Source organism: Neoarius graeffei, chromosome 25 (assembly GCF_027579695.1).
Source record: "Neoarius graeffei isolate fNeoGra1 chromosome 25, fNeoGra1.pri, whole genome shotgun sequence".
NCBI classification, from domain to species: Eukaryota; Metazoa; Chordata; class Actinopteri; order Siluriformes; family Ariidae; genus Neoarius; species Neoarius graeffei.
In genome coordinates this window covers 50,801,452-50,822,931 of record NC_083593.1, presented here as the reverse complement: position 1 = coordinate 50,822,931, position 21,480 = coordinate 50,801,452, and the positions used below count along the sequence as shown (strand labels likewise).

Genomic DNA, 21,480 nt, shown 5'->3' with positions numbered 1-21,480 from the left:
GTCCCTGAAAGTATTTTAAAAATAATAATAATAATAATAATAATAATAATAATAATAATAAAAATTGGTGTGATTTCAACATGTGGTTCAAAGGTCAAGGTTGGGTTTCAAAGAAGATTTTTAAAAGACTATTTTTGTGGTTTTGAGGGGAAAAAAGCCTCAAAACTCATAATTCATGGAGGACTGAAATACCTGACCTGAGGTAGAAGTAAATAATATGAGTATGACAGTATTGCATGATTTAGGTCATCTGAAATAGTTGTATTATCAATGCTATGCTTTACCAGTTTAAGCTCTGCTATAGACTGGCGACCTGCACAAGGGTGTACCACCGACTAGTGGCCTAGTGGTAGCGTGTCCGCCTCTCGATCGGGAGATCGTGAGTTCTATTCACAGTCGGGTCATACCAAAGACCATCATAAAAATGGTACCTACTATCATCTGGCAAGGCACGCTGCAATACAGATGTGCATGGGGAGTCAAACTCTCATGGTTACCAGAGGACTAGCCCCCCACTGTAACCCTAGCTATGTAATAGGCGAGAGGCCAAGGGCTATGGAAACGGAGATCGGCGCTGCCCGATGCGCCACCATACAGGTTGGGCCTGGTTAGTACTTGAGTGGGAGACTGCCTAGGAATACCAGGTACTGTAAGCGGCGTGGGAAGGACTTTGATTTTGATTTGACAAGGGTGTACCCCATCTCTTGCCTGAAGTTACCTGGGATTGGCTCCAGCTCACTTGTGAGCCACAATGGACAAGCAGTATAGACGGACGGATGGATGGATATACCAGCTTCTACCATAGCACTGTTGAATGATTAATTTTGACTGGCCAGAAGGTGCTTTTTCTATAACTGCAGCACTGGCAGTAGTGCCACCTAGAAACTGTTGTATTTAAAAAATGACACTGAGAAAATAGTTTTCCTACATTTGGATAAATTACTGAAGGCTTAAGAGTGATCTGCTTTAATCCTCTTAAAGTCTACTTTAAACTCTCTTCCAGCAGTTTCTCTAAACAAATCACTGCTGTGTTAAATCGATTAATAATGTCGTCCTCCTTGGAAATGTGGACCTGGAAGCTGTATTCAAAACCGTGATCCTGGATTGGACGATTCTCCCACTGTTCCAAACCAGCTTCCCTTTCCTCCTTCTTCTATCTTCTTCATCATCCTCATCCTTCTCATTGCTTCTCCTTGGCTGTTTCCTGGCTCTTGGCCCATGGCCTATGTTCAGCCTGGGAGGCGTCTCAGGAGAGCCCAGAACAACTCAAACAATCCAACTCTGTGAGTTCAGTTCGGCTGATCTGAAGTGGAGTGTGTACACAGTAGCTTCCACAGCTCAACTCTACAGACCTCTCCAACAACAGGCTTATCCTGCTTTCCTAAAGAAGCAAGAGAAATAGCGCCAGGTGAGTGGCATGGCCTGTCCTGTCTGTGAACTAAACTGATTTTATGATGCTATGGAGTATTCTGTAGTTATTACACTATAAAGGTTATCTGAGGTCAAAAGCTATAATTTGAACAGTTCTCTTTTTACGCCAACTCAAATGTAGTTGATCAGCCAAGACATGTTTGGTGCAACTGATAAGTAACTGGAGTCACTCTAATCCAAACGTTATCCAATAAAAATACACATCGAATCTTCATATACTTGCTTTAAATATTTCTTTACAGGTAAAAATTTAAAATGGAACTACTGTATATTATCATCTGCTCCAACCTAGCCTTCAAAATTTGACGGCCTACATTATTATGTTTTTTATACGGCTTTAGCTTTCTAAAGTGGTTTTACTTAATGCCTTTTACTGTAGGGTTTTACAAAGAACCGTTAAGGTTTCCCCAGCGAAACAAAATGAAAAAGAGTGTTCTAGATTAAACCTTCTTTTCTAACACTACAGTCTGAGTTGACCATGTGTCTATGTTGTGAAGTTAAACTCATATGGAATGATAATGGCACTAAGGAATGTGCCAATGAGCATATTTAGATGACAGTACTGTAGGTTCCATTGTGTCCTAAACCACATCAGCATGTCTGAATGACATCACTGAAGAACTGCATGCGGTTTGAGGCAGAAATGAGGTTTTGGGTGAGAGAGACTTCCATGACATGACAGCTGCATTTGTGAGAAAGAAGCAGATATCAGACACCTGTTTGACTAACTTTGGGGTAAGAGGGAAAAAAACAACATATTTTTCAATGCACTGTTCTTTTAAGCAAAGTCCGTCGTTCTCTCTGATGCAAGGGTGTGTGTAATGTGATCTCAATTATGCATAGTTTTGTATTACTTAGCTAATACACATCCTGTCTGTTTACACTATAAAGTGCTGGGACTCTCAGATCACCCACTCGTTCTCATGGTGACTCAGTGTGTGTGTGTGGAATATGGCCAGTCGCTTTTACACAACACGTGAGGTGCAGACTTGTATCCCTCAGCTGCTGTGTGTTTTATTTCAGCGCAGGCTAGCAGACTCAGTGTTTACGCTAAGATCAGCCTGCTGATAACAGATGGCTTCTTCCATTTAAGTCCAAATTCAATTCTACTTTCCTCTGAATGGGAAAATACAGAATGGCATATTTTCTCTCATCCTATAGCTTCTTATACTGGCCCCAGTGAGGGAGCTTTAGATGTGAACCATCTGCACTAGGGCTGCGTACCTAAACGTAACATCAGGTACAGGTACCGGTACAGAGGTTTAGTTACAGGTCTGGACCTGGACCTGGACCTGTACCTGAACAGTTTGACAAATTAACATGTGTTCTTCTGAACATAGGCGGTTTTAAACGGGGGCCAAAGGGGGCCAGTGCCCCTGTAAAATTGCTCCTGGCCCCTGTTGTGGCCCCTGTGCTGAACAGATTATCGATAATAAGATTTATTAATTTCGACGTGCGCTGGCTCGAAGATCGGAACTGACATGACGGAGTGTTCTACACGGACTCCTTAAAGCACTACACGCACACTGTTACCTGCAGCAGAAAGACCAGCAGCAGCGCGAATTGTAAACTTCGGACGTGAGAGATAACAGCTGTCACGTCCGAAGTTTTTTGATTGAAAAGCCATCAGATACAGTAGCGTTGACACGTTTCACTGAGCCATATAAAGAAGTATTTTTTGAGCTCTTTAGACTATGTAAAATAGCTGTGGCACTCCCAGTGAGCTCTGCCTCTTGTGAGCGGAGTTTCTCCACTTTGAAACTGGTGAAGACCTACGGTACCTCCGATCCACCATTAGTGAGGAGCGTCTAAGCAATCTTGGTGTGCTCAGCATTGAATCCAGAAGGTCCAAGGCTTTGAACCTTGATGCATTTGTAGACCGTTTCTCAAGGAGTCACAATCGCAGAATCTTGTTGTTGTAGTGTTTCAGCCTGCTGTGAATGCTATAGGGTGATTCTGAGACCACTGTATGTGAATTTATTTTTTCTTTCTATTTTTCCCCCCTGCTGTACATAAAGAGTGAGATGACAGTGTGATTTAGATAAAGATAGTGATTGTACATTCAAGTCTCATGCTGTGAAAAAGAAAATTTATTCATGCTGTGAATTTAAAAAGTGTCATTGGACAGATAAAAGGTTCATTGTATGCAAAAATAGAAATCTTATTTTACAAAAAAGAGAAACATGGTTTTAAGATTTATTGAGCACAATTTATTTTATGTTTAGGCTATTGAGACAGAATGTTTATCTCATTGTATTTATGCTCAATGTATTTTGTTTTGGTTTTAAATAAACTAAACTAAACATTTTGAACGCTTAAATATTGCCATGTTTTTTCCTTATATGTGCCCCCCTGAAAAAACACTGGCCCCACCTCGGCCCCCCTAGTAATTTTGGTCTAGAACCGCCACTGCTTCTGAACTTCTTCAATAATGACAGAAACATTAATAAACTGTTGACAACTTGTCAGTATCTTTATTCAAAGGAAACCGAACATAACTAGGTTTCCTACCTCACTTCTCAGTCACCCTCTCAGTCTCACACTTAGTTAACTTGGGACAAAAAGTCATAAGTTGTCTCACAGCGAGAAGTGACTACACTAGAGTGCTACAGAGTACAGACAACATATAGTTCAAACTTTCAAAGTACCTGAGAAGTTGTCTCACAACGAGAAGTGACTAGAGTACTACAGAGTAGTACAGACAACATATAGTTCAAACTTTCAAAGTACCTGAGAAACCAAATCAAATCAAATCAAATCAAGTTTATTTGTACAGCGCTTTTAACAATAAACATTGTCGCAAAGCAGCTTTACAGAATTTGAACGACTTAAAACATGAGCTAATTTTATCCCTAATCTATCCCCAATGAGCAAGCCTGTGGCGACGGTGGCAAGGAAAAACTCCCTCAGACGACATGAGGAAGAAACCTCGAGAGGAACCAGACTCAAAAGGGAACCCATCCTCATTTGGGCAACAACAGACAGCCTGACTATAATATTAACAGTTTTAACAGGTATAACCCTCAACTGTCCTCATGGGGCCGTCCTTCACAGGAGTGGGGCGATAAAACTCCGACCAGACACAGGGCACCAGGATGGATCAAGCAGGTCCGAGGGGCAGAAGAGGCCAGCATCTCAATCCCAGGATCAACATGTAACTCAGAGGGACAGATGGGGGGGGGGGAGAGAAAGAAAACACGTTGTTAGGTATGCCCTAAAAATGACAAGTATTAGATCTGTGTGGTAGGCTCGCAGAGCCCTGATTAATGATGGTGTTAAGTTAACAGTTAAACTAGATATTTTAAACAAAACTATGAGGCTTAATGCCTTATCTAAAGTTGTAAACAGAGTAGAAGGCCATATGCCTGTGACACAGTGACAGTTCGCGGCCTTTAACTTACGCGGCAAAATTACACAAAGCAACAAAGGCCGCCAATGCCAGCAAAGGAAAAATGGCTGACCTGCTTTTGAGTCTTTTTGACCAATCAGAACGCTGGATCAGCCAAGCTTTCGCAATGTCTCGTGATCTCAAATCAAAGATGGCTCTGATTTCAAGTTTCAGAGCGGCATTTTACGTCTTTTCCAGTGCTAAATTTTCGTCTTTGTGGTAGGATTTACGCATCTTCAGTCACAAAATAAGCATATACTTGGTGTAAATTTATATCGGTACAGTACCGGTACTTCATGATCCTGTATTTTGGACCTGTACCGAATCGATTTTCGCAGTACAGTATCGGTACACAGTACCGGTACACAGCCCTAATCTGCATCAAATGGTTTCCTATACTGGCATTAAAAAAAAATCCCAAAACTCTAAACGATCGTCATAAAAGTCAAAATGGCTGAGCTGAGCTTTTAGAAAAAAGATCTTTTTCTTTTCTGCTACCTCAAGTTCATGACCATTTTCACTGTTTCTGTGATGATTTCTCATAAAACAGTTCTCTTGTCATATTCATAACTGCAGAAGTAAAAATGTTGAGATACTAGAGGATACTGATATTTCTCAGTCGATATGGAACCCGTGTAAGTTGGATGAGCAGTCACTGCTAAGTGTAGTTACAGTAATTTTAGTCATATTGAGCGTTTTCTTAGTAATTTATCAACACATCTGAGGTAAATGTTGATATTCCTAACAATTTTGACTCATTTATACTGCCATTATGGCTTTACATTACCCGTATTAAAACTTCACAGCCAGTGCTAAGCGTAATTATAATGTAAATGTAGCTATACTCTTTTCTTTGTAATTTTATCAACAATTTTGAGGTAAATACTGCTATTCTTGACCAGTTTTCTCATTTACAGTCACCATACTTCTCTACATAGTCTGTATTAAAATTTAGCAGTCAGTGCTAATTGTAATCCCAGTGAAAAATGTTGATATTCCTGACCTTATCAGTACAAAAAACTTAATGCTATGTGTCAAACTCGCTAGTTAAACTGTTAGCCTCCTTAGTTATTTGTTGTAATGCAATGTTGCCATTTCTTTTCTGCTCTCTTTTGTTTATGTCTCTTAGTAAATTATCAACACATATTGGAGATAACTGTTGATATTCCTGACAATTTTGTCTCATTTGTATTGCCACAATGGCTTTATATTATGTGTATTAAAAATTAGCAGTTTAATTGTACAACCCCAATTCCAAAAAAGTTGGGACAAAGTACAAATTGTAAATAAAAACGGAATGCAATAATTTACAAATCTCAAAAACTGATATTGTATTCACAATAGAACATAGACAACATATCAAATGTCGAAAGTGAGACGTTTTGAAATTTCATGCCAAATATTGGCTCATTTGAAATTTCATGACAGCAACGCATCTCAAAAAAGTTGGGACAGGGGCAATAAGAGGCTGGAAAAGTTAAAGGTACAAAAAAGGAACAGCTGGAGGACCAAATTGCAACTCATTAGGTCAATTGGCAATAGGTCATTAACATGACTGGGTATAAAAAGAGCATCTTGGAGTGGCAGCGGCTCTCAGAAGTAAAAATGGGAAGAGGATCACCAATCCCCCTAATTCTGCACCGACAAATAGTGGAGCAATATCAGAAAGGAGTTCGACAGTGTAAAATTGCAAAGAGTTTGAACATATCATCATCTACAGTGCATAATATCATCAAAAGATTCAGAGAATCTGGAAGAATCTCTGTGCGTAAGGGTCAAGGCCGGAAAACCATACTGGGTGCCCGTGATCTTTGGGCCCTTAGACGGCACTGCATCACATACAGGCATGCTTCTGTATTGGAAATCACAAAATGGGCTCAGGAATATTTCCAGAGAACATTATCTGTGAACACAATTCACCGTGCCATCTGCCGTTGCCAGCTAAAACTCTATAGTTCAAAGAAGAAGCCGTATCTAAACATGATCCAGAAGCGCAGACGTCTTCTCTGGGCCAAGGCTCATTTAAAATGGACTGTGGCAAAGTGAAAAATTGTTCTGTGGTCAGACGAATCAAAATTTGAAGTTCTTTATGGAAATCAGGGACACCGTGTCATTCGGACTAAAGAGGAGAAGGACGACCCAAGTTGTTATCAGCGCTCGGTTCAGAAGCCTGCATCTCTGATGGTATGGGGTTGCATTAGTGCGTGTGGCATGGGCAGCTTACACATCTGGAAAGACACCATCAATGCTGAAAGGTATATCCAGGTTCTAGAGCAACATATGCTCCCATCCAGATGACGTCTCTTTCAGGGAAGACCTTGCATTTTCCAACATGACAATGCCAAACCACATACTGCATCAATTACAGCATCATGGCTGCGTAGAAGAAGGGTCCGGGTACTGAACTGGCCAGCCTGCAGTCCAGATCTTTCACCCATAGAAAACATTTGGCGCGTCATAAAACGGAAGATACGACAAAAAAGACCTAAGACAGTTGAGCAACTAGAATCCTACATTAGACAAGAATGGGTTAACATTCCTATCCCTAAACTTGAGCAACTTGTTTCCTCAGTCCCCAAACGTTTACAGACTGTTGTAAAGAGAAAAGGGGATGTCTCACAGTGGCAAACATGGCCTTGTCCCAACTTTTTTGAGATGTGTTGTTATGAAATTTAAAATCACCTCATTTTTCTCTTTAAATGATACATTTTCTCAGTTTAAACATTTGATGTCATCTATGTTCTATTCTGAATAAAATATGGAATTTTGAAACTTCCACATCATTGCATTCCGTTTTTATTTACGATTCATACTTTGTCCCAACTTTTTTGGAATCGGGGTTGTAAGGTAAATGTAGCTATACACGTTTCTTAATAATTTATCAACGTATCTGAGGTGAATGTTGATATTTCTGACCATTGTTTCTCATTTATACTTCCACTATGGCTTTACATTATGTGTTTTAAAATTTAGCAGTCAGTGCTAAGTGTAATTGTAATGTAATTGTATCTATACCCTTTTCTTAGTAATTTACCAACAAATCTGAGGTAAATGTTGATATTTTTAACAATTTTGTCTCATTTATACTGCCATTATGGCTTTACGTTACCCGTATTAAAACTTAGCAGCCAATGCTAACTCTAATTGCAATGTAAATGTAGCTATACTCTTTTCTGAGTAATTTTACCAACAATTGTGAAGTAAATGTTGATATTCCTGACCATCCCCCCCAATTTATATTGTCACTGTGGCTTTACGTTATCTGTATTAAAACTTAGCAGTTGATGCTAAATGTAATTATAGTGTAATTGAGACATTTTGGGTCTTTTCCTAGGAATTTATCAACACATCCAAGGAAAATGTTGATATTACAAAGAATTTGGTCTTTATTTCCACAGTCTTTGTGCCCATTTAAGTGATCAGTAAAAAAGACCCAATGCTATATGTTAGCTAGTAAACATGCTAGCCTCGATTATCAGTTGTGACGCAATGTTAGTGACCACTTCTTTTTTTGTTGTTGTTATGTTGTTTTCTTAGCAATGTATCAACACATCTGAGGTAAATGTTGCTATTCCTGACCATTATTTCTCATTTATACTGTAACTGCGGTTTTACGTTATGCAAATTAAAATTTAGCAGCCAATGCTAAGTGTAATTGTAACGTAATTGTACCTATACTCTTTTCTTAGTAATTTATCAACAAATCTGAGGTAAATGTTGATATCCCTGCCCATTTTTTCTCATTTATACTGTCACTGTGGCTTTACGTTATCTGTATTAAAACGTTTTGGGTCTTTTCCTCAGAATTTATCAACACATCTGAGGTAAATATTGCTATTCCTGACTGTTTTCTCGTTCACACTGCCGCAGTACCTCTCTACATTATACACTGATTACAGTTGATGCTAAGTCTAATTACAGTGTAGAATTTATTCCTACTGAGTCTTTTCTTGGTAATTTAACAACACATCTGAGGAAAATGACGAGATTTCTGACAGTTTAGTCTCATTTACACTGCCATTGTGCCCCTTTATATAGTCAGTATTAAGAAATTTGATTCCTTTGTCTTTTCTAAGTGGATTACCAACACATCTGAGGAAAATGTTGGTGTACCATTTTACATTATCCATGTTAAACATCTCATCTCATCTCATTATCTCTAGCCGCTTTATCCTGTTCTACAGGGTCGCAGGCAAGCTGGAGCCTATCCCAGCTGACTACGGGCAAAAGGCGGGGTACACCCTGGACAAGTCGCCAGGTCATCACAGGGCTGACACATAGACACAGACAACCATTCACACCTACGGTGAATTTAGAGCCACCAGTTAACCTAACCTGCATGTCTTTGGGGGAAACCGGAGCACCCGGAGGAAACCCACGCGGACACGGGGAGAACATGCAGACTCTGCACAGAAAGGCCCTCGTCGGCCACGGGGCTCGAACCCGGACCTTCTTGCTGTGAAGCGACAGCGCTAACCACTACACCACCGTGCCGCCCCTATGTTAAACATTAAAGTGTAATTTTAGTCCTATTGATTCTTTCAAAGTAATTTGCCAACGCACTTGAGGAAAAGGTTGATATTTTATATATGATATTGATGTATTATGGTTTTATCTGATTTCCACTGTGTTTTTGTCTCTACGTGGTTTGTATAAAATACTTCACCATTATGTGCAAGCTAATAAATAATTATCTTCAGTCATTAGCTAGTTAATGCTCAGGGTTTGTGTTTCCCAGTTTTCCATATTATCCCAGTCAGTAACCTAGACTGGTACGTCACACTTACCTGAGAACGTGTATTTTGTTGAATATAAGGTAAGATACTGATTCTTTGATTGCCTCATGTCAACGCCATGTCTCCTTGTCGTCATTTACCTTCTTTGTTCTCCTTCTTTCTCCCAAAAAGGAAGGAAATACAGAGAGTAAAGAAATGGCTGCGGTCAGTGCAGGTCCACTAACAGAGGAACAGCTTGCAGCCATCCAGGATGAGCAAGTGCTGAATGACATGGTGAGATAAGCAGCTAGCCTACACACTGCTTTGGATTCCAGTACCTTCTTTGGGCTGAAAATGTTTAGGAGCGTGTTTAATTACAGTGTGTGTACACTCACTGGCCACTTCATTAGGAACACCCATACCATACACCTGCTGTTTTATGCAGTTCTCTAATCAGCCGATCCCTTGACAGCTGCACAATGCATAAAATCATGCAGATACAAATCAAGAGCTTCAGTTAATGCTCAGTTCAAACATCAGAATGGGAAAAAAATTGTGATCTCAAAGTGTGACTTTCACTGGGTCATGGGTGTATTTCAGAAACTGCTGATCTCCTGGGGTTTTCACACACAACAGTCTCTAGAATTGACACAGAATGGTGCGAAAGACAAAAAACACTGAGTGAGAGACAGTTCTGTGGGTGGAAACAAACGCCTTGTTAATAAGAGAGGTCAGAGGAAAACGGCCAGATTGGTCTGAGCTGCCAGGAAGGATATAGTACCTCATATAATCACTCTTTACAACCATGGTGAGCAGAAAAGCATCTCAGCATGCAACAGCAGAAGACCACATTGGGTTCCACTCCTGTAGCTAAGAACAGGAATCTTAGAATCAAGAACAAGTTCCTATTAAAGTGGCCGGTGAGTGTATGTGTTCTGTAAAAAAGACGTAACTTTAAAATGCATGAAGTCAAATGAGCTCAGTGACTCAGATCCACCTGAAATAACTCCTATGTATATTGTTCAACTTATTTATTCTTTTCTGTGTGTGTGTGTGTTATTCCTTAGCTGGACAAGGCTACAGATTTAGAGGAAAGAAGAATGATCCGTGCTGCCATGAGAGAACTGCTGAAGAAAAAGCGGGGTGAGGTGCAGGTCACATCCCTGCAGTGCTATAAAAGCTGCCCAAATGTGGCTAAGTTCTCGAGCTGTGTTTTTATAGTGTCTCAACTTCTATTTGTAGGGTGAGAATCAGGGCTATTGGCACAATCACAGTCATTAAAGCAAAAGAAAAAAAAGCACGAATGTACACAACTGTACCTAGTTGATCAGCCAAGACATATTTGGTATCTAAGGTTTGCTTCTTTTAGTTTATGGAAAAGTTAAAGCTACCTTGTAGCTTTACAAAAAAAAAAACCCCACAAAATTCAAACATCAAACATGTCTTTGAGGATCAAGTATATATCAGGGAAAATTGTCCTTTTTCATTATTAATAGAGCTAAGCTTTGTGATCTGAGCAATGGGTTTGTTTATTGAGACCATTTACGAAATGGTGTGTTGTGACACACTGTTTATCTGTCTTGTTTATCTTTCTTGTTATAAATGTGACTGCATTCTCAGAGCAGAGGGACCGAGAGCGTGCAGCACGGCAGGAGAACCTGCGCCAGCAGGGTGTGGGTGTGGGACCGAAACCAGCCAACGGCCCTAGCAGTGTTCAGCAGCACACACACAGTGAGTTTCACGCATATTACACACGCATCGTACATCATGAGCATGGTGAAAGGGACGTGGCCTTTGTATCCATCACACTGTAAAAAATAGAATTACACTTTGTTCAAGTAATTCCATATTCACAATTGAATGGACAAGAAAATATGAATAATTATTAATGAACAGAAAAATCCACATCAAACTGATAGGGTGCACCTCAATGATGTGTAAATATACAATAGTGAATAATCTGAATTGAAAATACATAATTGCCACAGGTGTTTATTCAGCGCATGCTCTTAATGAGCAAGAGACGGGGTTTCCGCTCCCAAATGTAAGGGCTGGGCAATGTGGTTCTCTCTCCAGTCAAAGTTCAGGTTGTCATGGCTCAGGTGGATAAGGCGCCATACCATAAATCTGGGGACCCGGGTTTGATTCCGACCCGAGGTCATTTCCCGATTCCTCCCTGTCTCTCTCTCCTGCTCATTTCCTGTCTCTACACTGTCCTATCCAAATAAAGGTGAAAAAAGCCCCCCAAAAAATTGTGATAACCTCAGTTGCCTTTTTGTACTATTGTGAATGCCACTGTTCAGCAAAAAGAGAAATATATGTTGGCAGAATGAGGTATTGAAAATTGACTTAATTAAGAATTCTTAATAAAGATAACAGTGTTATCATAGTTTGGATTATCATGGGCACATCGTTGGCAAAACATAAAATTCTTAATGCAGACGGTTGCCTTGAAATTTCAAGTATTCTCAACTATTCTTTTTTTACAGTGCAGTTACAGTGAAGAGGGTGTGGCCTTTGTATCCATCAGTTACAGTGAAGAGGGTGTGGCCATCAGTTACAGTGAAATGGATGTGGCCTTTGTATCCGTCAGTTACAATGAAAAGGTTGTGGCCTTTGTGTCCATCAGTCACAGTGAAAAGGGTGTGGCCTCTGTATCCATCAGTTACAGCGAAAAGAGTGTGGCCTTTGTGTCCATCAGTTACAGCAGAAAGGGTGTGGCCTCTATATCCCTCAGTCACACTGCAAAGGGTGTGGCGTTTTTTTATCAATCAAGCCCAGTGAAGGGGGCGTGGCCTTCTTATCCATCAGTTCCAGTGAAGAGTGTGGCTTTTGTATCCATCAGTCACAATTAAGGGGGTGTGGCCTTTGTATCCATAAGTCATAGTGAAAAGGGCGTGACCTCTGTATCCTTCTGTGTACTGTCAGATACCAAACATGTTTTGGTTGTTGCACTTGAAATGCACTATAAGTAGTTTTACTGGCATATTTTTGATTTAGCTCCATATTTTGATTTAGCTACATAATCACTGTAGTTTTTTTAAGTGAAAAAGATCCTTGTACATGTTGCGTGCTTGTGCTTTATTTTGTAGAAACAACTCAAGTGAAGTCTGCAAGTGCAGCGCCTGCAGGCTTTCTCCCTAAAACATCAGGAAGGTGAGAATTTAATAGTAGAAAGTGAGTTTTATCAGGATTAATAAGAGTTTGCTCTGCTTTGTCATGCAAAATTGTATCACTAGCATTTGCTTGGTTTAGCTGAACTGTGCTTTAATTGCTGGGACACTAACGATGGTAATGTTTGACAGACAAGCTTGCTGGTTATTAAGCTTAAATTTAAGTAATAGTTGAGTAAACTTAAAAGAACCTGGATTGGGTTGAGGTATGAGGATACTGTGTTACAAAGATGAGTCACTGTAGACTATTCACTAGCTAGCTAATAGCCTTCTTGCTAGCCAGCTATGAGCTTGACATGGAAAATGAGGATGCTAAACACATAAAAGATAATGGAGCTCACGTGGCGCTCCATTTCATTACACAATCATTCCGACATGCCATTTCTCTGTGTTAAAATTGACAAGTGCTTGCAGGGCATTGTGGGTATTACCCATTGTCCCTCAGCCACTATGAATAACACTTTATGAACACCTGAAACTAAAGTACCCTATAAATAAGTCTTTTGAAATACTATTATATGATTTCGGCCATTTTCTTACTGTGGCTAACGTCCAACTGAGAACATAAATGAGACAGAACGTAAGTCTGTTCTTGTATTTTTCCTGGACACAGTGTGACTTGTCCTCCAGCTGCTGGAGTCAGAGTAACCCGAAGCTCGGCACTCGGCGGCCCAAACACAAAAGACGTGAAACAGATGCTGCTGGACTGGTGCAGAGCCAAGACCGAACCATACGAGGTGAGTGTGAGGGGAGCTGACTTTTACATCACCCTATAATCCTGTCACACAGCATGTAACATTTCAGCTTTTTGCTTAGTTTATTTTTATGTCTGCAATTTTCTTTTCTGTTATTGTTGCTTTCAATCTGTTACAATTATATTTAGCTGTATTCTAACCTAAAGCCAACATGGGTCAAGTTCAAGAAGAAACTAATCATGAAAATCAGTTTCCTACTGAATATACAGGAACCTCATTGTGTTTGTGTGTAGGGTGTGAATATCCAGAATTTCTCCTCCAGTTGGGCTGACGGTCTTGCATTCTGCGCGCTGGTGCACCGATTTTTCCCTGAAGGTTTCGAGTACTGCACTCTGGACCCGTACGATCGCAAAGCCAACTTTGAGAAAGCCTTCAGAACTGCAGAGTGAGAAGATCTAATCATGTGTCCGAAAACTTACCGAAAACCTTTTCTGCAATGTGATGGCCCATTCTGTAATTGCGGGCACATTTCAAGTGTTGACTCTATTAGTCATCGTCAACTCTGTTATCATTAAACTGGGCAGTCCATTAACAGAACTGATGGTAACAGAGTTGACATTTTCCACCATTTTGTGTCTTAGCTCCACATATACTAAGCTCAAACTAGCTACCACATGGCATGTATAAAAACAGAATTTTATGGATTTTAATCACATTATCGTTTTTTAAAAAATGAGTGAGAGATTCACTCCAATATCACAATAACAGATTTGACGAATAAATAATTTACTGTTGGTGTATCCTCAACAATTTGTTCAAATTAATGAGAGAAGAAACATAACATACCTCACTGCCTTTCTGAAGTTTCCCGCCAGAGGAAGTGACATCACTCGGTGCAGGTGTCATGCGTATTATTAAAAGTCTTTGTGGATTTTATGCGGTTTTATAACAGAGTTAACAGAGTTGACAAGAACATTGGGATGGATAAAAAATATATATATTTTTATTACTGAAATTCCACATCATACAGAAAATAGACTTTCTATGCAATTGGTTTTATAACAGTTAATAAAATAATCTGCAAAAAACAGATTGTTAGACTGAATCACTTCATGTTTATTCGAGTTGAATGGATGAATCAGGAGTCGAAGACAGCCACTAATGTGGGGGGAGGGGTGGGATTCTCATTTCATTATCATTATCTCTAGCCGCTTTATCCTGTTCTACAGGGTCGCAGGCAAGCTGGAGCCTATCCCAGCTGACTACGGGCGAAAGGCGGGGTACACCCTGGACAAGTCGCCAGGTCATCACAGGGCTGACACATGGACACAGACAACCATTCACACTCACATTCACACCTACGCTCAATTTAGAGTCACTAGTTAACCTAACCTGCATGTCTTTGGACTGTGGGGGAAACCGGAGCACCCGGAGGAAACCCACGCGGACAGGGGGAGAACATGCAAACTCCACACAGAAAGGCCCTCGCCGGCCACGGGGCTCGAACCCGGACCTTCTTGCTGTGAGGCGACAGCGCTAACCACTACACCACCGTGCTGGGAGTCATTTAGTTAATCTCATCTTATCTCATTATCTCTAGTCGCTTTATCCTGTTCTACAGGGTCGCAGGCAAGCTGGATCCTATCCCAGCTGACTACGGGCGAAAGGCGGGGTACACCCTGGACAAGTCGCCAGGTCATCACAGGGCTGACACATAGACACAGACAACCATTCACACTCACATTCACACCTACGCTCAATTTAGAGCCACCAGTTAACCTAACCTGCATGTCTTTGGACTGTGGGGGAAACCGGAGCACCCGGAGGAAACCCACGCGGACACGGGGAGAACATGCAAACTCCGCACAGAAAGGCCCTTGCCGGCCACGGGGCTCGAACCCGGACCTTCTTGCTGTGAGGCGACAGCGCTAACCACTACACCACCGTGCCGCCCCATTTAGTTAATGTTTTATGGATAAATTGAGTCTAAACTGGACATCAAGCATTGCTATTGGTGAAAGTTTGTCATAATTTGCATTATTCTTCAAAACTGATTCAATAAAGATTTCTTTTGTGGAAAATAACAAAAGGTTTATCTCAGCGGTGTGAAATGTACCCCGAATTCTAGAATGATCCATGTGTTTGGATGGGAATAATGGAAGCTCTTTGGTTTTGTGCACTGAAGTTTGACCAGCTTGTAAAAAACAAAACATGGATTCGTATCAAATCGTAGAGAACTGCTCTATGATCTGAAACATCACCGATACTCACATTGCGACGATCTTGCCAGGGTTGTTGTTTAAATTGATGCTAATGATGCTTCAGTATCACCACCGTTGGAGTGAAGATGACTCGGTGTTTTCTGCTTGTCTAAAGGAGGGGGAAGGAAAAAAAATACCATCCCATGATTGTTTTTTTAAAAACCTTTTAAACATGATGAGCTCATAATTTAGACGCTGTTTCAATAATATACCCAATTTTCAGTGAGCTACATTGTGTGTGTGTGTGCTTGTGTGTGTGTGTGTGTGTGTGTGTGTACACGCAGGACATTGGGTGGCTGTCCTCGTCTGCTAGACGTTGATGATTTGCTGCGGATGCGAGAGCCAGACTGGAAGTGTGTGTACACTTACATCCAGGAGTTTTATCGCTGTTTAGTGGAGAAAGGACTCGTCAAGACCAAAAAGAAGACCCCTTAATGACACAGATATACACACAGCACTAAAGGTGAGTCACACACAAAAAATGTAAACTGTCACACACTCTTGATTCCGTACAGTCCTAGTGCAGAAGTGTGACATATTCTCTGGACTATAGCATATACAATGGTGCTTAAAAGTTTGTGAACCCTTTAGAATTTTCTATATTTCTGCATAAATATGACCTAAAACATCATCAGATTTTCACACAAGTCCTAAAAGTAGATAAAGAGAACCCAGTTAAACAAATGAGACAAAAATATTACACTTGTTCATTTATTTATTGAGGAAAATGATTCAATATTACATATCTGTGAGTGGCAAAAGTATGTGAACCTCTAGGATTAGCAGTTCATCTGAAGGTGAAATTAGAGTCAGGTGTTTTCAATTAATGGGATGACAATCAGGTGTGAGTGGGCACCCTGTTTTATTTAAAGAACAGGGATCTATCAAAGTCTGATCTTCACAACACGTTTGTGGAAGTGTATCATGGCACGAACAAAGGAGATTTCTGAGGACCTCAGAAAAAGCGTTGTTGATGCTCATCAGGCTGGAAAAGGTTACAAAACCATCTCTAAAGAGTTTGGACTCCACCAATCCACAGTCAGACAGATTGTGTACAAATGGAGGAAATTCAAGACCATTATTACCCTCTCCAGGAGTGGTCGACCAACAAAAATCACTCCAAGAGCAAGGCGCGTAATAGTCGGCGAGGTCTTAAAGGACCTCAGGGTAACTTCTAAGCAACTGAAGGCCTCTCTCACATTGGCTAATGTTAATGTTCATGAGTCCAACATCAGGAGAACACTGAACAACAATGGTGTGCATGGCAGGGTTGCAAGGAGAAAGCCACTGCTCTCCAAAAAGAACATTGCTGCTCGTCTGCAGTTTGCTGAAGATCACGTGGACAAGCCAGAAGGCTATTGGAAAAATGTTTTGTGGATGGATGAGACCAAAATAGAACTTTTTGGTTTAAATGAGAAGCGTTATGTTTGGAGAAAGGAAAACACTGCATTCCAGCATAAGAACCTTATCCCATCTTTGAAACACAGTGGTGGTAGTATCATGGTTTGGGCCTGTTTTGCTGCATCTGGGCCAGGACGGCTTGCCATCATTGATGGAACAATGAATTCTGAATTATACCAGCGAATTCTAAAGGAAAATATCAGGACATCTGTCCATGAACTGAATCTCAAGAGAAGGTGGGTCATGCAGCAAGACAACGACCCTAAGCACACAAGTCGTTCTACCAAAGAATGGTTAAAGATGAATAAAGTTAATGTTTTGGAATGGCCAAGTCAAAGTCCTGACCTTAATCCAATCGAAATGTTGTGGAAGGACCTGAAGCGAGCAGTTCATGTGAGGAAACCCACCAACATCCCAGAGTTGAAGCTGTTCTGTATGGAGGAATGGGCTAAAATTCCTCCAAGCCAGTGTGCAGGACTGATCAACAGTTACCGGAAACATTTAGTTCCAGTTATTGCTGCACAAGGGGGTCACACCAGATACCGAAAGCAAAGGTTCACATACTTTTGCCACTCACAGATATGTAATATTGGATCATTTTCCTCAATAAATAAATGACCAAGTATAATATTTTTGTCTCATTTGTTTAACTGGGTTCTCTTTATCTACTTTTAGGACTTGTGTGAAAATCTGATGATGTTTTAGGTCATATTTATGCAGAAATATAGAACATTCTAAAGGGTTCACAAACTTTCAAGCACCACTGTATCTTTAATTCATTTCACTAATTCGCTTATCTTCAGTAACTGCATAAAGGTTCTGACTGCAAAGTTGAATTCTGGCCAAAATGTTCTATTTCTATTGCTGTTGGAGTTTTGAGATGTTTCGCTGCTGCCCACACTGTGTATCCTATGTGTCAATGTTTTGCTGAGATAAAAAGCGTCCTGCATTTTATGATTCCGGAGATTGCCGAAGCAAGTGAGCAACAATATCACGTAACCACCGTGGGGCGTGTTTGACCTACTTTTAACCAAAACAAGTCGGCATGGGAAAACATGGTGGACTCTGCTATCCCGGAAAAGGAAAGCCTGCCTAGTGAGTGTAACTGTACGCTAGAACAAGGTTAGATGATATGTAATTTTCTGGACAGATAACTAAATCATTCTAGCTAGCGCTTAGCTATCTTAGTCTTAGAATGCATGCGCTCGACTCCGTGGTAGCAAATATGGAATTATACACCTAATGTTTTGACCTTAGAGAGAAAGAAACAATAACACAAAAGCAGTAACAGAGAAAAGATATTTTTGTTTCATGGACTTATTCGTGAATGCCAACCACAAATTACATCCTGCGACTCAAAACTCTCCGAGGTCGATGCAGAGTCACCGTGTTTTCTGCGCGTCGCCATCTTGGTGTGACACAATTCCATAGTTACGCTAATTAGTTAAAGCTCCTTGCATTTGCCTGTTTCCGTCCGGCCGTAATGTTTACCTCAAGAGGGAGGAGAACGGTCCCAAAATGGAGAAAAGCGACCCTCAGGGCATCAAAATGATCACATCTAGTCTGCATGATATTGTTCTTGCGAGACATAGGAAAATGCCATGCACAATAATTTTTTTTTTTTAATTTCAGATGACTTTGCAGTCAGCACATTTAAATACTTCCATCGAAATCTCTTTTCACCTGAATAGTGAGATGTGTGTTGCCAGGTGAGAGTGTTATAATCGAGAAGACATTTTATTACAGTACCAAAGTAACACTGCATTTCAAGTGTTTTAAGAATAATTTTAAAAAAATAATTCAATGGACTACACTCTGTGAGTGAGTGCCTACGGTGCACATGAAGCAAAGATGTTCCGCACTTTTACAGTCGAACTCCTGTATATTTAAGAGTCTCATGCCTGATGAAGTGTAAAATACGACGTGCACTTGTGTGTGAGAGAGAGAGGAAGAGAATTTTGCTTCACAATCTGTACATTCCACAGAGGTTACATATCTCTATTAATCGTATTCGGGGCAGGCACCATTATAGTGTGTGTGTGTGTGTGTGTGTGTGTGTGTACGTGCGTGCGTGCTTGCTTGCTTGCTTGGATGACTTTTTATGGTGCTGTTGCTCTGTTATGGAGGCAAACAGTCACTCTACTTATTCAGGACATTGGAGCAGAACCCAGAATTATATTTATATGAAGTATTAAAATACCTCCAGCACACATCAACTTTATAAGAGCTAAAGAAATACATCATCTCAAGTGTCCTCTTATCCTCCTGGAGAGGGAGAATATTTTACAGAACTCTTTTTCCATGAATGCCGATGTACTGATGCAGGTCCAGGGATGTATCTGTCTATCTGTGCACATCCTCATGTGATTAATGATCTAAAAAAAAAAAACCCTCAAAAACCTAGGATTAGCTTTGAGGGGTTGGAAGCCACACCTCCTTCACTGGGACTGACAGACACATAGGCCATGCCTCTTTCACCTGGACTGACAGACACATAGGCCACACCTAGTTCACTGGAACGAACAGACACATAGGCCACACCTCCTTCATTGAGACTGATAGATACAGAGGCCACACTTCCTGCACTGGAACTGACAGACATATAGACCACGCCTCTTTCACCTGGGCTGACAGATACATAGGCTACACCTCCTTTACAGGGATTAACAAATACAGAGGCCACACCTCCTTCACTGGGACTGATAGACACATAGGCCATACCTCCATCACTGTGACTGACAAACACAGGCTATGCCTTTTTTACTGGAACTGACACATTGGCCACTCCTCCTTTACTGGGACAGACAGACACATAGGCCACGTGTCCTTCACTAGGACCAACAGATATATAAGCCATGCTTCCTTCACTAGGACCGACAGATACAGAGACCACACCTCCTTCAATGTGACTGACAGACAGACAGGCCACGCCCCCTTTACTAGGCCTAGTAGGATCAGTCTTCACACTCTTCTTTCTTTTTTCTATGTTCTATCCAGGTCAGAGTTTTTATTGAAGGGATGTGGCCGAGATCCAGACCAGAGGAAAGACCAGCACACACACACACACACACACACACACACACACACACACACACACACACACACACACACATGCTTACTCAGGAACAGAGACACGCCTCATTCAGCAACAGAATGCCAGCACCAAGTAAATCAGTCACCATCCTGCAGATGCTGTAAAAACTGCAAAACTGCATATGACCACTAGGTGGCAAAGTTTAACCTTTGACTTTTTGCACCACGTTGAAGTGAGAAATGCACTGTCACAGGTTCCCATCTCTGGTCATGCAGAACCCATGGAGATCCCTGCTCTAATACACCCACTTCAGCTCACGAAGGGCTGTTAATCAGCTGATTAGTTGGATCAGGTGAGTTGGGAGCAGGAAAACACTAAAATGTGCAGGACAGGTGCTTCTCCAGGACCAGGGTTGAGAACCTGTGCACTATGTTGTAACTTCTGCTGCCTTCAAATCCTCCTGTGAAGTTTGTGTGTACAAGTGGGGAAGTCGTGATTACCATGTCGTGTGTGTTCAGATGGTTGTGGTGGGGAAAGAAATGGAGAGTGTGTGAAAAAGTCTTTTGTTTTTATTTCTTTTTCTGTCATCAAGGACAAAATGTTTATTTTACCTTCGGCAGCTGGGCCATAGAAGGTTCACGCTGCACGCTACACGCGTGTAAAGAAAAGTGGACAAACGTAGCATGACTTGCTCTGGGCCATAGAACGGCGTTCACGTTGCACGCTGCACGCTGCACACTTCATGCGTGAAGCGAGAAATGAACATGCACACTTTTTTCTAGGCGTGAAGATGGAAATTCCAGTCAATGCATGCGGTCACCGCCGCGCCAGCCAATCAGAACGGGTCTAGGGAGATAACTCTATGCTTTCAGGGGAAAACTTCAGAAAAAATATAATTGAATGGTATAATTGAAAAATAGTTCTTCATCGGGATTGTCAAGCAGATTATAGAATGTTCGGTGAAATTCACCACGGGTTTCTCTCAGAAGGAAGTGTTCTCGGCTCCAAATTCTGTTCCTTTTTCTCTTCCTCTGTCTCAGTAAAAGCAGAATGAGGCAATCGTCGTCATCCGAAGAGTCCATATTGTTGGTTACTCGATCAAAGTAGAACAGACGCAACACGTGAACATCCAAGCATGAAGTTTAATGGCCCAGGGTCCGGTTCTTCACGTGAACGTGTAGCGTGTAGCATGCAGCATGCAGCGTGAACCTTCTATGGCCCAGCTGCCTTCCTGAACGAAAATGAAGAGCTGAACAGTTAACACACAAAATTAGCGCTTAAATCGGACTGTGCGCTGTAAGCTCGGAGAAATGCAAATTCCCACATTGTAATTTCAGCATTGTCGTGGCGTTCAAGTCTGCTCACCTTGTACCATATTTCTG

At 41.1% G+C, this 21,480-nt stretch overlaps 1 protein-coding gene across 3 annotated transcripts; it reads left to right on the top strand.

Moving 5' to 3' along the window:
• Positions 1-1,333: 1,333 nt before the first annotated feature.
• Positions 1,334-21,480, top strand: smtna (smoothelin a). Of its 3 annotated transcripts, XM_060908123.1 has the most exons (12): positions 7,844-7,866; positions 8,357-8,377; positions 8,509-8,529; positions 8,624-8,643; positions 9,727-9,828; positions 10,602-10,677; positions 11,155-11,265; positions 12,627-12,690; positions 13,321-13,444; positions 13,696-13,847; positions 15,948-16,126; positions 20,062-21,480. In XM_060908123.1, exons 5-11 carry the CDS (start codon positions 9,751-9,753, stop codon positions 16,096-16,098), a joined length of 756 nt encoding a protein of 251 aa, XP_060764106.1. In that variant the 5' UTR covers positions 7,844-7,866; positions 8,357-8,377; positions 8,509-8,529; positions 8,624-8,643; positions 9,727-9,750; the 3' UTR covers positions 16,099-16,126; positions 20,062-21,480. The 3 variants fall into 3 exon arrangements, with proteins under 3 accessions (XP_060764105.1, XP_060764106.1, XP_060764107.1); XM_060908122.1 differs by lacking the exons at positions 7,844-7,866; positions 8,357-8,377; positions 8,509-8,529; positions 8,624-8,643 and adding an exon at positions 1,334-1,408; XM_060908124.1 differs by lacking the exons at positions 7,844-7,866; positions 8,357-8,377; positions 8,509-8,529; positions 8,624-8,643 and adding an exon at positions 9,563-9,635.